Source organism: Protomyctophum parallelum, assembly GCF_964188405.1.
Source record: "Protomyctophum parallelum genome assembly, chromosome: 6".
In the NCBI taxonomy this organism is placed as follows: domain Eukaryota; kingdom Metazoa; phylum Chordata; class Actinopteri; order Myctophiformes; family Myctophidae; genus Protomyctophum; species Protomyctophum parallelum.
Genome location: NC_139701.1, coordinates 29515993 through 29531284, shown reverse-complemented (window position 1 = coordinate 29531284; position 15292 = coordinate 29515993). Strand labels below are relative to the sequence as shown.

The window sequence follows — 15292 nt, the reverse complement described above, 5'->3', positions numbered from 1 at the left end:
TCTAAACTAGCTCTGCTGAGAACACCCTGACTTTCTGCCTCATCTCCTCTTCTGGATGGTCACCAAGGCTTATCCCGCCGTTGGACAGGATTGTGGTGCCATGGTGTGTGTGTGCATGTGCGTGCGTGCGTGCATGTATTAACATTACAGAAAGCACAAAAATAATGGGTATAAGAGAAATCAAGGGGTCACTTTCTCAGCTTAGAAACAAGTAAAACGAGTAGAAAAATGTTATCCAAGCTTTGGTTTCAATCCCTCCAGCTATACTGTACGGACAATTAGTGTTGAACACTGTTCAACACTAATTGTGTGAGTTCATGCAAAGGGCAGCCGCCACCACCCTCATATAGGGAGGGAGGATAGATCATTAAAATGCCCTAGAAAATGTTTAATCAATCTGTTACATTAGCATGCTTTCCTTACTCCATAATGGAATATGGGTTCTCTGATCGTATTGTTTGGAACAATAATGATACACATTGAGTTGACAGAGACGTAACTGCTACATCTATATTGGTGTGTTGTTCCACTGGACAATGCTAATGGCACTAACTATTTGCAGATAGTCGGAGATAAACAGTACGATGGCATCGAATAATCAATAGGTTCCTCTTGAGTTCATTGATTTGACCTCGAGGGTCAGAAGGAAGCCATACAGGAAATAAGAAAGGTACGTTTAAGACCGCTAAAGGTCGGAGGGCAAAGGTCTTTGGCTGAGTGACAGCTCTATTCACTCTCTACAATTAGCTCATTACTCCCATTGACAATAGCTCAAACTATAGTGGTGAAATAGTTAATCGAACTAATCAATTTAATTGATTATAAAGAATAATCAATAATTTAGTAAAACAATCGACTAATAGTCTATATACCGTATGTTATTTTGAACATTGTCAAAACATTTAAAACTGAAAATAGAAGCTCACAATGCGTGTGACAAAGTATAAGATTTAGATTGGTTTTAATCGATTTGTTGATATTATCGATTTTATGAATATTGTGTTTCTTTGTTGTTATATTATTTATTAGTAATCTCTGCATCATTGTAAATAAGGTTCTCCCTCAATGATCTGTCAGAGTAAAGGTTGAATGAATGCATGATATATTTGATTAAAACCTTTATTTATTCTCGAAAAAGCATTGAGGTTCACCCTCGCGACTGTGGCTCAGGAGGTAGAGCAGGTCATTAAATGATCCATGGGTCAGCGGTTCGAATCCAGGCTCCTGTCTACATGTCAAAGTGTCCTTGGCCAAGACACTGGACCCCAAATTGCTCACAGTGTGCTGGTTGGTACCTTGCATGGCTTCCGCCACAATCGGTGTATGAATGTGTGTGTGAATGGGTGAATGTAATGCACTATGTAAAGCACCTTGGATAAAGGCGATAGTGTCAGGTTCAATTCACTTCCCAACAGGACTGGTGAATGAAGCATAAAACTGAAGCACAATGACATGTGCAAATGCATAGTATCGTATCATCTTCTCCAGCAGTCATTATCACAAATCATCTGGCAATGAAACATTCAGAGAAAATCCTGTGGTGCACTGGTTTCTTTAGTGTGCTCAGGGCTGCGGAAGCCCCAGATTGGCACTTAATGCAAAATAATCTGAGTTGAATTTTAAGATTGTACAGTGTGTCCATGTCCAGTTGGCAGCTATTGTGCTGTCCCCTGGGGCCAGGCCAGCAATCATAGCCAATCCACTTTGTTGGAGCTAGCGAGAAAGAGAGACAGAGAAAATGAGATGGGGGCAGGAGACAGACAGATAAGTAGGCTAGGTTGTGTGTGTGTGTGTGTGTGTGTGTGTGTGTGTGTGTGTTTTGAAGGGACTGAAAGACAGACAGACAGGAGAGAGGGGATGGATATCATCATGCTAAACCTTGAATGTCAGTTCCATATATCACCTCCTGGCCCCTGCCCTTTCCTGCAGGCTGCTCTGCTAATGTATTCTGTGCAGTGGCTGTTATTTTGGATTCCTAGTACTTATATTTATTTCCACAACTCATAAACGCAATTTTCTCCCTTATCTTTCCTTCCACCCTTCTTGTACCTGTCACTATTGTATGTGTTGTTATTGCAGTGGTTCTCAATCTTATCACCCCCAAAGTAATCTCCAGTGTTTTCCCATGTAAAACTTATGTCACTACCTGACTTGCCTGCGTAATTGAAATCCGAGTCAAATAGGACCCTGCAGCTGGCGAGACTGAATAGTGAAGTGAGCAAAAAAACAACGTAGCAAATCAGCCTCGACTCCAGGCTAAATGTGAATTCCAATGGATCTGTATTCATAGAAACATGACATTTCCATTCATAGCAATGCTTTGGAGACAGTAATTCATCCATACATTTGTTTAATATGAAGAGATGCGATTATACATCCATAGCATTTAATGTCACCAGGTGGCTCTGAACATCGGATGCAATGTGTGGGCACCAAAGTACTCTCTTAACTGTTTTACTCTAAACTGTAACCCATCGAATCAGAATAAGTCATTTTACCACTTAAACCCTCTAGAAAAACAGACCTGAGTTGCAACTGTAATTGGTACTCTCTATTTTCACTCTACACCTTAAATAAAAAGTTATTTTTCCGCTCTCTAATCTCACCATTTTGCTCCTTTCCATTTCTCCACAGGCACACCTGCGCTCCGTGGATGTGAAGATCCTTCAGCAGCTGCTGACCGTCCACGAGGGCATCGAGGCGGTCAAGTGGCTGATGGAGGAACGCAGCACCCTGACCAGCCGGTGCAGCAGCTTGACCAGCAGTCAGTACAGCCTGGGAGAGGGGCCCGACACCTCCTGGAGAGGCTCCTGGAGCAGCCTGCACGACAATGACAAGCTGGACAATGTCTCCATTGGCAGCTACCTGGATACCCTGGCGGATGACATGGATGAGTACTGCCCCTCCAGCTCCGAGTCTGTCATCTGCTCCTCCGCTCCGCCAGCCTCCGAGGCAGCCGGTGCAGGCCGGACAGGGGGAGGCACCGGGGATGTCATCTGCTCCTCCGCTCCGCCAGCCTCCGAGGCAGCCGGTGCAGGCCGGACAGGGGGAGGCACCGGGGATGCGGTTGCAGGAGCTGGGGTCGGAGCCGGATTTGGGTCAGGGTCTAAGTCTGGAACTGAGGGCCTGCCTGGGGTGAGTGAGGTCGGAGAAGGGGCGATCCTCGGTCCTGGTGTCGCGGTCGGAAGTGGGATGGAGGTCAAAGCTGGTCCAGGGACCGCCGGCAGTATCTCTGCAGTCGCTACACGTGCTGCAGCACCTGGGAAATCAGATGTACCTGGCGGCTCTCTGCAGAAGTCTGAGGGTTCTAAGCTAGAAGCTACCATTTGGACTAAGGCAACAGAGAGGGAGAAGGGATTCCCAGCCAACAAGGACAATGGCCTTTCACAGGCAGTTAAGACTAATGGTGTCCTGGAGAAAGCAACCAAGCAGATAGGTGGTGGTTCTGACACAACCCGGCCCCGTCTCAATGACAAGTTGGGGAAAAAACAGAGTCCAAAACCTAAGTCCTACAAGAATGGGAAGATCGACCTGGAGAGCTGCAAAAGAAATGGGAAAATGCACCTGGAGTATGATGCACACTGGCGGTGGGTGCAGTCACAAGAGGATGTGACTTTTTTGTAAGAAGGGTAAAGCCGCTATTGACCACACTCTCTATAATGTAAAAAAAAACTCAAGTGAAAGTTTGTGATGGAATTGAACAGCTGTTTTCAAATGCACAGCTGAGTCAGAGAGCATAGTATTTTTATTTTGTAGTTTCAATCCTGGGACTGCACTAATGTTATATAAAACATTGATGATGTCAGTATTAGTGTAAATGCACATTACAGAACGTTGACCATATAGCCAAAATAGATGGCCTCACAGAAAAGTACAGTAAATTATTAATTAAAAAAAAGATCCCATTATCATAGTTTCTCAGGGTCTATCTCAGCACTCCCTGATTATATATTATATTTTCTAGATTAACTCAAGAACTCTCATAGTGTGAGTTCACCCTTACAAATAAAGCACAGTGTTAAGATCTGTTATAATAATCACGTCTACCACTTGCTGGATAGCCAAAACATCTCTTCTGATTTGTATTGTGTTGGTGGACATTTGTTTAAAACTATTTAACAATTTTACAAGACATTTATTCAGGAAGAAAGCTACAGTAAATATACAATATGTATAACTAGAGCTCTTCAACATGAATAGAACCTAATGTCCAAAGTTCACGGCCAGTGCTTTCCACAATCAATCCCACTGATGTCATAAGTGAAAATGTATTTTTAAATTTTAAAGATTGAACCATTAATGTGAATATTCATAGGTAGTATTACTCAATAAAGTAATAGCAGACGTTGTGCAACCCTGAAATTAAATGCCAGGGTATCGTCGTGAAATCTGTGAGCCACAGTGTCCTTAGTGTTTCTCTGCCATTTCTATTAATTTGACCAGGAGCAGATGACATATTAGAAGTGAAGATAGTAACAATACATTTCTCTCATTCAGAATGTACCCACTGTATGCACCTGTGTCTTTGTGGAGCTAATACCTACAGTACTTAACCGACCAATTGCAATATTGTATATTCAGTGACCCTGCAGTACAGCTACTGTGCATCAGGTACTAGTTGTGAATGGTTGTAGCTGGCAAGACCTAAGTGTTATTGTTCTTTTCTGATGATTACAGTAACCTGTGTTAGATTTATATTTGAGAGCAAATGTTGTGCCTGATTGGTGTAAACCTAACTTGCATATGCCTGTATTTTCTCTCCCAAGATGACTGCACTGTTGTTACGATAATCTTGTTTTTTTTATATGACAGTTTATTTGCCTCTGCTTGCGTGTCTAAATCAATAGACCCACACTCTGTGTACTCGTACCATGTGAGTGTTGAGTGGTAAAAAATGTGTTAGTGTGACTGGGTGGACATTGCATGCCCTATAGCTGTGCTGAGAGCTTTATTGGTTGACTCATGAGACAAAAGTGTGATAGATTTAATACTATCAGAGAAGAAAAGCAATATTCCTGGAATACTTTATACTTGGCTTAAATCAAAAGCCTCTCTACACATAGAAAAGCCACTGAAAGCTAATAATGTCTGCTCTTCAAGACAGCGAGTTGCTAAGACTAGGCTACTGACAGAGAGAGGGTAATGGATGCTGGCACGTGCGTGTGCGTGCGTGTGTGTGTGGAGAGAGAGTGAGAGAGACAGAGAGACTGCCTGCCTGTGCACAGCTGGTCTGTCAGTTGTGGATACGAGCAGAAAAATCCCAAAGGTTTTCATGAGTTTTCAACTCATTCACCGTGGGCTTGCTCATATTTAACTGTCATATTTAGAATGGGAGATGCTGTATTTGGTATAATAGGGGAGACCACAGTTCATAATAAGTTTCTATAATTTTATTTATTTATTGTACGATTGCCAGAAGAAAACAACCTAAAATGTAGCGGTTTATGTTCCTTCCTACATGTGATGACCTTTTAAAAAGCTGACATTTCAGGCTATGAACTTTGTTAGGCCACTTAGCACTCCCGCTATTACAGTTCTCCCTCATCAACAGCCCTGATTCAGTTTTTTCAAAAGTCCCTTTTAGCATAAAGGTCAACATGGTCCATTGTACTCTGGAAAGGAACGTTAACTGATTGCAATACTTTTGGCATACTTTACAACTCAGTAAAGCAACAAAGACAATGATGATGATGCTGTTGTTTGTTGGTTGAAATCGAGGTGGTCCTATATGTAAAGTCTCAACTGACTGCCACTCCTTGTGATTATTATTATTCAGACTGTATTGGGTATTACAGGCTAAAATAAGAGTGGAGCATCATCTTCCTTTATTCCTTTTTGTTTCTTCTCTATAATGCTCCCCTCACTTTATTTGGTTCTTCTTCTCCATCACAACACTGGCTTCATGGAAACACGCACCCAGTGCCAGCATGCACACACTACTATGCATTCACAATGCCTGCACATTTGAGGCTGCACTAAAAAGATGGCACCACAGTAACTAGTGACTCCAGGCTGACTCTGGAGGCAGGAGAAGGAAACTATGCGAAAACCAGACATTTTAAATGTTACATTCCCTCATGGACCAGTAATACATAATTAACTAATATCTCTTTTTAGTTTTGACCCCCCCTCTCTCTCTCTCACACCCAATACTCTCAGTAAAACTAAAGAGAGCATCCATCCATTTTTGGAGTGTGCCAACCATGAGTGTAGACATGGAGTCTGGTTCCTTATTTAACATATGTGTTGGCTGTAAAACGTGATTGCGTGCCAGAGCGTCTGCTCCCACAGTTTGTGGCTTTCTTTCCAGATTAGTTTAGCCATATGGAAAAAGCTACTTTACCACTTTCAGTGTGGGGAGCAAAGCTGAGAAACACATTAGATCAAGCTATAGTATATGTTCTGCTGTTGTAATGTTTCTTCACTTTGCACATCCATGCACAATTCACGCACAGAAATGGTCTTAAAAGATAATTTACACATTGTTAAAACAGACTCACCAGTGATTCACATCAAAATCACATGAAAATAAAAACACACTGTCTGACACTACACTGAGAAATCCTTTGGGTTCATTTTACACTCAGGATTTAGGTGCCAAGAAGTGCTGTATCTGTAGGAGCAGTCTTTGAAAGCATCCTAGGCTCAGTGATTGATTCACTGTGTGTGCATGTGTTTTCTATGTCAGTGGTTCTCAAATGTTTTGAGAATTAAGACCCATAACTCTCAAGAGTTTACAGACTTGTAAGGGTTCATTTGGAACCCCTTTAAGTTTGGGAACCACTGATCTATTTAAAATTGTAGGAAGACATCTGTATATATAATCAACAATGGAAATGCACCCTAGACTCGACTGTGACTAGTGATTTTCAGCTCCAACACAGAATTCACATATGATGTCCAGAATATGATTTGAGACTAATTGAAAGATTATACTAAGAGGTGACAATATGCTAGATCCATTGCATAAAAATGATAGAGGTGACAATATGCTAGATCCATTGCATAAAATCCTGCCAAGCAGCCTGTCATTCTGGGCTTTAGACAGACAGCATGATTATGAACAACTGCAGATAAGATAACTCAGTTGCCATGACAATGACACCAACGAGGCTTCACCACTGATGGCCAGCAAAAACAATGCGAACAATCACTGGATTATGTAATCAGATGACAGAAATAAAGTAACTTAATAATAACCAGCCTTTGAAATCATTTTATGCGCATAAACAGTCAGGGCAATCTTGGTTCCTTAAAATCTTTATTCGTATCATGATAACAATCTCTCCAACTAAAACTTTTATATTGTTTTAAGTTGAGTTTTGCTTTACTTTCTGACTAGTGCATAAATGTAAATGGTAATTTTACTATTGCCAACAGTATATCACTAAAGCTGCCAGTTTTCCCATCCTGCCAGGCAGTCTGCCATCTCAAGTGTGCCCATCTGCCCATTAGAAAGCTCAGCCACACTCTCTAACAGTCAGCTGAGTTGGTGCAAAGAGGCTCTTTACTCGCCAGTGGCTGAAACTGGGGCTTGTTTGAGTGGCTCTAGAAGAGAGGCTAATTGCGTGTCCCTTGATAGAATGAGGAGGGGCTCATAGAAAGCTGAGTGGTGGAACTGAAAGGAAGCTTCCACCACCAGAGTCATGCTGTTTTTCCTTTACTCACAATTGTGCTTGCATGCACATGCACATGCACACGTACACACACACACACACACACACACGCACACGCACACGCACACACACACACACACACACACACACACACACACACACACACACACACACACACACACACACACACACACACACACAAACTTTGCCTGCACTGACGTGGGTCTCAAAGCACCTGATGGGTCATTAAAGAAAAGAGCCATTAAGACCAGCTTTTCCTTTCATTGATACTCTTATTTATGACACTCTCCCTGCATGTGCCCAAGTTCATGTGGCTCAAAGAACTGCAAGTCAATAGAAACTGAACACAGGGTGTACATAGTATGAGGAATGGACAATGCAATGCACAGATCAGTGGACATAATGTTTGACTGTGTAAGTGGGGGAAAAAGGATTTATTTTAACAACACATGATTTTGTTATGCAATGTTTCCAGAGAGGAATATTTTTCTTTGTAAAAAAATGGAGATGAAATACAGTGATTGAATATGTTCATTCATGTTGAGAATTATATTATGCTGGATGCAAACTATACAAAAGCTTATCCAATAATGATTAAAGGTATTTTAAATGTTATGCCTCTGTCTCTGTTCCCTCCGCGACTTGCTAAAAGATGGAGATCTCAGTTCATGTTATTCATGAAAACATCCCATTAACGGATCCCCTGGGCTTGGTTGGGTTTGGATACTTTGGCAATTCATCAAATATTTCCCAACAGAGCAAGCAAATAAGACATGTGAAACAGATCCCCCCCTCCACACACACACACACACACACACACACACACACACACACACACACACACACACACACAGACACAGACACAACCTTCTAACGTTCAGGGAAACCCGTGGAGGTTCAGGTTCTGTAAATCAATACAGTCCCAGTGTTCCCAGAAACCCGCTCCCAGTGCAGAGCCATTAGCACTCATATGTACATCGAGGACATTTACTTTGTTTGTGATAAGAGACTCTGCTGTAATGAAAACACACTGAGCATCACTGCCATCTCTTCATACACCGTCAAATAAAATACACATTGTTCATTTACATCTGAGAGTGCACACATGGATGGTTGGTGAGTCTATAGATCTACTATTTCTAAAAACATTTGAAACATAAAAAAAAAAAATCCCCTGTGGTAGAAACAAAACCCCTAAGGGTCCATTTGGTTACATGTGTACTGTACACTGACACTCAGTAACAAATGGATGAATTAATTAGGACTTGGCAAGGGAAAGGGGTAGTACCGTAGTGGATCAAAGATGAGGGGGATGTGATGGGGTGGTGTGGGGCTAGTAATGTTTGGTGTGGGGGTGAGAGATTGAAGTGATGACAGCATGGTTGTGTGACAGGTGAAGCCATGCCCCCTGGGCACACACCAAGCTCACATGACAGGACTTCCAGATCAGAGTCTATAGAGATACGACTATGACTGCATCGCGTCACGAAGATGCCAAATGCCGCTCGCGGCAGGAGTCTCTTCCTGGTGGTCTAAAAAACAGGAAGAGTCTCCTGCCACGGACGCTACAGTGTGTAAATCCTCTGTGTGTATACTCACCCAATAAATAATTCCTAAGACTTGGAGTCCAATATTGTCCTCTAGTTTCATATCCATGTGAACGTTCTGACAGAAAATGTGTTTTAATAGTAAAATATCTCCACTTTTCTACAAGCTGCATACAGAAGACATTCTTCTCCAGGACGAGGGGCCCGGAATGACCGATGACATGGATATGAAACTAGAAGACAATATCTGACTCCAAGTCTTAGGAATTATTTATTTAGTCAGAGCACGGAGTCGCTTTATGCAGGACATCCGGTGGCTATCGGTGGTATTGCAGGTGGTCCCTGGCCACATTTGTGGCCAGGTGGTGCAACCACTCCCTTACGGAGCTACAGTATGTGTGTGGGTGGGTGGGTGCCTGGCTGGGTGGGTGGGTGTGTCTGAGCACGAAAACTATAGTTTTCAAAGGTATTTTTGTTGGATACAGGCACAATTGAATGCATCAACTACCCCAAGTCCTCTATCTAGCAAATACAAGTAAAAGTAAAATTCAAAATCACACGTGACGTGTGTGAAGTGAATTGTGTATTTATATCAGCCACATAAGGTCTTATAATCATTTAGTGCTCTAAACAAACATTAAGTCCATAGACTTGGCTGGCTCTAAAGTGCTCTCTAAAGTGTTCTAAACACATATTGTAATATCCTCAAAGTTCCAGACCCATAGGAAGGCACCCAGGGTGCCGGCCTGATTCCGGCGAGCCGCCCGCGTCCGAAATGGTTGAGAAATGAGTTACCGTGTGGGGGTCCCTCTACTGTACCCTCTACTGTACTGTACTGTTACTGTACTGTACTGGCACACCCGAAATCACTATATACAGTTAATATGTGTGTGTGTGTGTGTGTGTGTGTGTGTGTGTGTGTGTGTGTGTGTGTGTGTGTGTGTGTGTGTGTGTGTGTGTGTGTGTGTGTGTGTGTTAGGTTGCGCACAGGTGGTGAAAAACAACCATGCTGTTTTCGTCATAGACATATATCTATGGATTTATTTTGTCCAGCTCATGAATATAGCCTGCAATAGTGGCTAAGCTTAACCCATGGAATGGTGCATAAACCCCCACCACTATTGTGTCAGGTGGTTAGTCAGGACGGTGGTCCCTGGGTCAAAATAAATTGAAAGCCCCTGACATATAGGATTAGGAAAAATATATGTATTTTCTCATGTTGTAGTGGAGCTAAATGCAGGACCTCTTTCTGGTCTAATAAGCACCTCTGGCCCTTTGTCTGTTGCTGGTACATGACATTTACACTGGATTAGAAGGGGAAAGGGGTGAGGGGATTAAAAATGACGGGAATATGATGGGGTGTGCATGGTGCAGTCTTGTTTGGTGTGGATTTGAGTATAAACTGGTGGCGGTGCAGTGGTGAAAGAAGTGCTCAGATTTACTAAAGATAATGATATAAGCACCGTTTTATACCTCATTGTACGTCTGTATGATTGTTCAATGCATCGACACATTGCGTTGTGAGTCTGTGACAGCTATTGTGTCACATTGTGAGATTATAGATCTGTAGCCTGGCCCAGCCTGTGTGGTTTCTGGTTTAGAGGGGCCCCCAGTGCCCCCACCCCCCTCCTCTCCTCCCCGGTAGAAAACAGCGGAGAACACTGACATTGCCAAATTTTGGGCGACGCACCTCTGCACTGTTATTGGTTAGCGAAATACAAGCTTCCTAGGCCACATTTTCCAATGGGTTTCCCCAGGCTTTTCTTTTTGAGCCGAATGCGAAAGAAAATTAAAGCCTGGGTACTGAGGCTAAATAGATCTGCTGTTGTCATAATAATGCTCATGCTCAAAATAGGTGGTGAAATCAATGGTGTAAAATGAAACTCTGCCCAGCAGTGATTTCCCCCGTGGTAGAAACAAAACAAAAGTGTTTCTGTTGAGATGATGGAGTGCAGTGCTTGATGCAGTCTGGTCGGAGTGTCACATGCATTGGTTGTCGGTGTCTGGGAGACAGTGGTTTTGTGTCGAAGTGCATAACTTTACTAATTGAGCTGGATAAGTGTTTGCGGATTGTGCTGCTGCCTGTGTCAGCATAGCCTTACTGTAACTGCAGCGCCTGCATGAGAAGCCATTATAGATTCCACTGCTGGTGCACACTACGCAGATCTACAAATGGTATCGCTTGCCAAAATATCTACAAACACGTACCGCGATGTGTCTGCTTGTAGATCAGTTATTTTTTGTTAAACGAGTAAACGACACACTCGCGTGATGGAGTATAATTTAAATTAAGAAAAACACTACATGAGTACATTTTGAGCTAATTATAGTTATTCCCAACCTGTGGGCCAGGGCCCACTGGTGGACCATGTTTATATGTGGGCCCCCAAATAATTAACCCATCTGACCACTTAACACGGCTGCCATGTTGAATGGTCAGATGCGTGGGCTGCGAACAATTCGAGATTTTCATGTCTGCCCTGATCCAGAAAAGGTTGAGAACTGCTGGGCTATACATGATTTTACACAATTCTAAGATAACTTTTGGATTTACAATCCCTATTTTGCCAGAGCTCAGTTCTTCATTCTTTTATATTCCTTTACCCGATTCCCTACACATGGTAGTAAGAGTGTAAAAGGCGTACGAGGAAGGCAGGGGAGGCAGTAAACAGAGCAGTGAAACAGCAGGAAGGACAACAACATCCACGGGGTGCATGGGGGGGTCTTGCAGAGACAACAAACAGGAGGGTCTGGGAGGATATGAAGTTTCAAAAATCACCCTAAAATGTTGTCTCATTAACATAAATCAGTAGCAGATGACTTTGTGTGGAGAGTTTGACACAAACAGCTTCAGAAATCTCCAGAGGGAACTTAAAGTTGCAATCTGGAACTGATTTTAATGAATAAAACGTGTTTTTAATCTTGTTAATACAATACAGTATATCAAATAGCAGTGGTGGTATTTCTAGGTGGTCTCTCTACTATACCTGAAGCTCAAAGCGCAATATCTTCCCAGATATCCTGGAACAGTGATTGAAAGTGATAGAGTGGTTTTGAATCCCAGGCAGGACATGAAAGGGTGCAGCTTTTTTGTCATTTCAAATCTGAGAGGGAGCTCTGACTTACTTCTCCCATTAAGTTATAAAGCTATGCATTCATTACAAGCCAGAATCAGAGAGAATGAATTCCAGTTGACTGCTTGTGTGCTCCCTGTCAAACATCCAGTCAGGTTAAGGATAATGGTTTATAATGAACCACAGAGACCAACCGCACACTATACCGTTAATCCCCTCAAGTGCGCCTCAATATCAGAACAACAAACCTTTAAAACGGGTCGAGCTCTCCAAGTCTGGGGTGAAAATCACAGCAGTCTCCCCCTCGCTCGGCATAGAGGAGAGGAAACCACACGCCGGGGCCTGCTTACCATGAAAACATCTCAAGCCAAGAGTTTTTTATGACGTTGACACGTCTCCAAAGCATGTGCATTACTAGAGCTTTTCAAGGACGGCAGTAGCTACACAGTTGATCAGAATCAAAGGCATTGGATATTAAGTTGACGTACAGCCAGTAAACTATATACAAATTACGTATTAGTGGTGGAAGAAGTACTCAGGTGTTTTACCTACAGTAAGTAAAAGTAGAAATGCCACAATAAATAAATACTTTGCTACATTACAAGTCAAAGCCCTGTATTAAAAAGTACAAAAGTATTGGCATCAAATACTATTGGAATTAAAATATGTCTCATTTCACATATCATATTATTGGATTGTAAAGATTATTCCATTAATGTGTTCATCAACATTACTTTATGTGCTTTTGGTTGGCTTAAAAATATCATCATTTATCAGTTAATTTACACACAGTATATTTTGTCATAACAATCTACGTAAATCATATAATAACCAAATACTTTACGTTTTTCTCAACTAGTCGAGTAGAAATATGAACTATAAAAAGTATGGAATAATTGTACTCAATTACAGTGCTTGTGTAAATGTACTTTGTTGTTTTCCATCTATTAGGTAGTGAGGACTGGAACATCCTGCTAAACCTTTCACCCTTTCTAGGTTAAGGTTCCTTCTTGTCCCACGCCCCCTGGCAGCAGGCTATAGCTTCTGTTTCATGGCTGTGTTGAATGCTTGTGAAGATAGCACGCACATGCACGCACGCGCGCACACACGCACACACACACACAGACCATAGGAACATAATTTATAGTTTTAGTTTTACGTTTGTACCAAGCTGAGAACCCATCATCAAAAAATAAAGGAAAAACAGCGCCCTCTTTTCCTTAAAATTTCCTTAATTTTCAACAGTGTCTCGAGAGACTATACGTTTGTACTGACATGTTAATCAGTCTATCTCTATCTGTCTAGTGTCCCATTATTACCAACAACATCTCATACTGTTCTGGTCCTCTGACAATTTGCTTGAAAATTCCCAGACCATTGGAATGTGTGTAGTTGCCACTGTGGAGTGTTTTTATACTGTGGGGGTCCCTAGCTGTTTGGGACTCTGAGGGACAAAGAGGAAGAAGAACTAAGCTGCAGAGTTCCCACCGAGTCAGTATACATCCTAACGTAGGTCAAGGTTAGTCGAGGTCACGCCTTGGATTGGAGTTGTTGTTGAATCTTCAATGGCTACACAGTCATTTTGTGGTAAAGCAATCCCATGGCACGGTTCAGCATGAGACCATATGTTTTGTGTTAGCGTAACTGGGTGCGTGTGTGTGTGCATGCGCACGCATGCAGAGAGAGGGAGAGAGAGAGAGAGAGAAAGAAACATAACAATGACATACAGTATTTAGTGCAATAGTTGTTATAATATATAATAATTTTCTAATTAAATATTTTGTTAAATAATTTAATATTGGGCCTAATATTGGGACGATGTGTATCAATAACACACCCACACACACACACACACACACAGCGCATCGCGGTTTAACCAATGAGAAAGTCAACTGGACTAGCACAGCAACGTCAACCAATGAGAAAACCAGCTGGACTAGACTACTAGTCTAGAGGACTAGCTTGCACATCGATGATAGTCTCAGCTAGCTATTGCATAGCAGCTGGTAAAAAGCTATTATGAGCAGATGTGGTGGTAATCGGCATGCAACAGAGTTATGGGGTGAAATGCTAAAAGAAAGTCCTACCGTAGGACTGCTATGACTGTACAGATCTCCAGTGTGATGCTGGAGTGTGCCAGTAATGTATTTACAGAGTGAGAAGTGAGACACACCATAAAGAGTTGCCCCCTGACCTGCTGCACGGCGTGCACGCACGCACACTCCCTCTCAGGTACAGTACACTCATGAACACATGTTTGGAACTCATCAACAGAGGCATGCATTGCATTCTATCTCTCTCTCTCTCTCTCTCTCTCTACATTACCACATTCCACACATGCAGAATTGCAGACCTATGGCTACACTAAGCTATGCTTTCCCCTTCTTAAATTGAGCGAAAATCCCCTTTAAACACACCTGTGTTATTACTTGAAATACACAAGAACTGAAGTATACACAAATAAAACAAGTATACACAGATTCTTGTTGTTGTTGGTGTTGTTGTTATTATTATTAATTATTTAGTGGTTCTATGGTTTAGAACAAGCTCTGATGTATTTTGTTTTGCAGGGAATTATATGATCAGAAAGTTGGTCTTGAATCAGTTATGCCTGTGTTTCTCAAACATTTTCATATCAAGGACGCCCAAATTGATATGTATTTAGTTGTGGACCCCCATGTAATAATATTGTGTGCCAGGGCCCCCCATAAGAGAAGATTTGTGTTAAAAATCTTCAAAACTATTCACAGTTGTTCCACAATTGTTCTAGCTTATAATAGCCAAAGGCTAAAATAGAGATAAAGTGGTCAGACCGTTCCTCGTTTTGCTGGGGGCCTCCGGGAACTCCCCCAAGGATCCCTGGGGGTCCCCAGACCCTACTTTGAGAACCACTGAATTAGACCACAATTGATTGTCAGAGTGAATAGAGGCATTCAGCAGCACCTCTTTCACCCTATTAGCCAGAGACAAACACACTTTGTGACACACATTCTGACAGATCCAAAGGAATTCTGCTCATCCGACCCATTTACAA

The 15292-nt window shown here is 42.2% G+C and overlaps 2 protein-coding genes across 5 annotated transcripts in view; one reads left to right on the top strand and one right to left on the bottom strand.

Moving 5' to 3' along the window:
- Positions 1-15292, top strand: part of lurap1 (leucine rich adaptor protein 1) — a 435521-nt gene that overhangs the window by 8768 nt on the left and 411461 nt on the right. For 2 of the 4 annotated variants that reach the window (XM_083767891.1, XM_083767889.1), the window contains exon 2: positions 2635-8252. In XM_083767891.1, the coding sequence (XP_083624017.1) occupies positions 2635-3624 (990 nt within the window). In that variant the 3' untranslated portion in view covers positions 3625-8252. Of the gene's footprint in view, positions 1-2634; positions 8253-15292 lie in introns of those variants that run through there. The other 2 variants (XM_083767890.1, XR_014569424.1) reach the window with 2 other exon arrangements.
- The window catches only part of ttc22 (tetratricopeptide repeat domain 22), a 58062-nt gene that overhangs the window by 22855 nt on the left and 19915 nt on the right, over positions 1-15292 (bottom strand). The window lies entirely within an intron of this gene.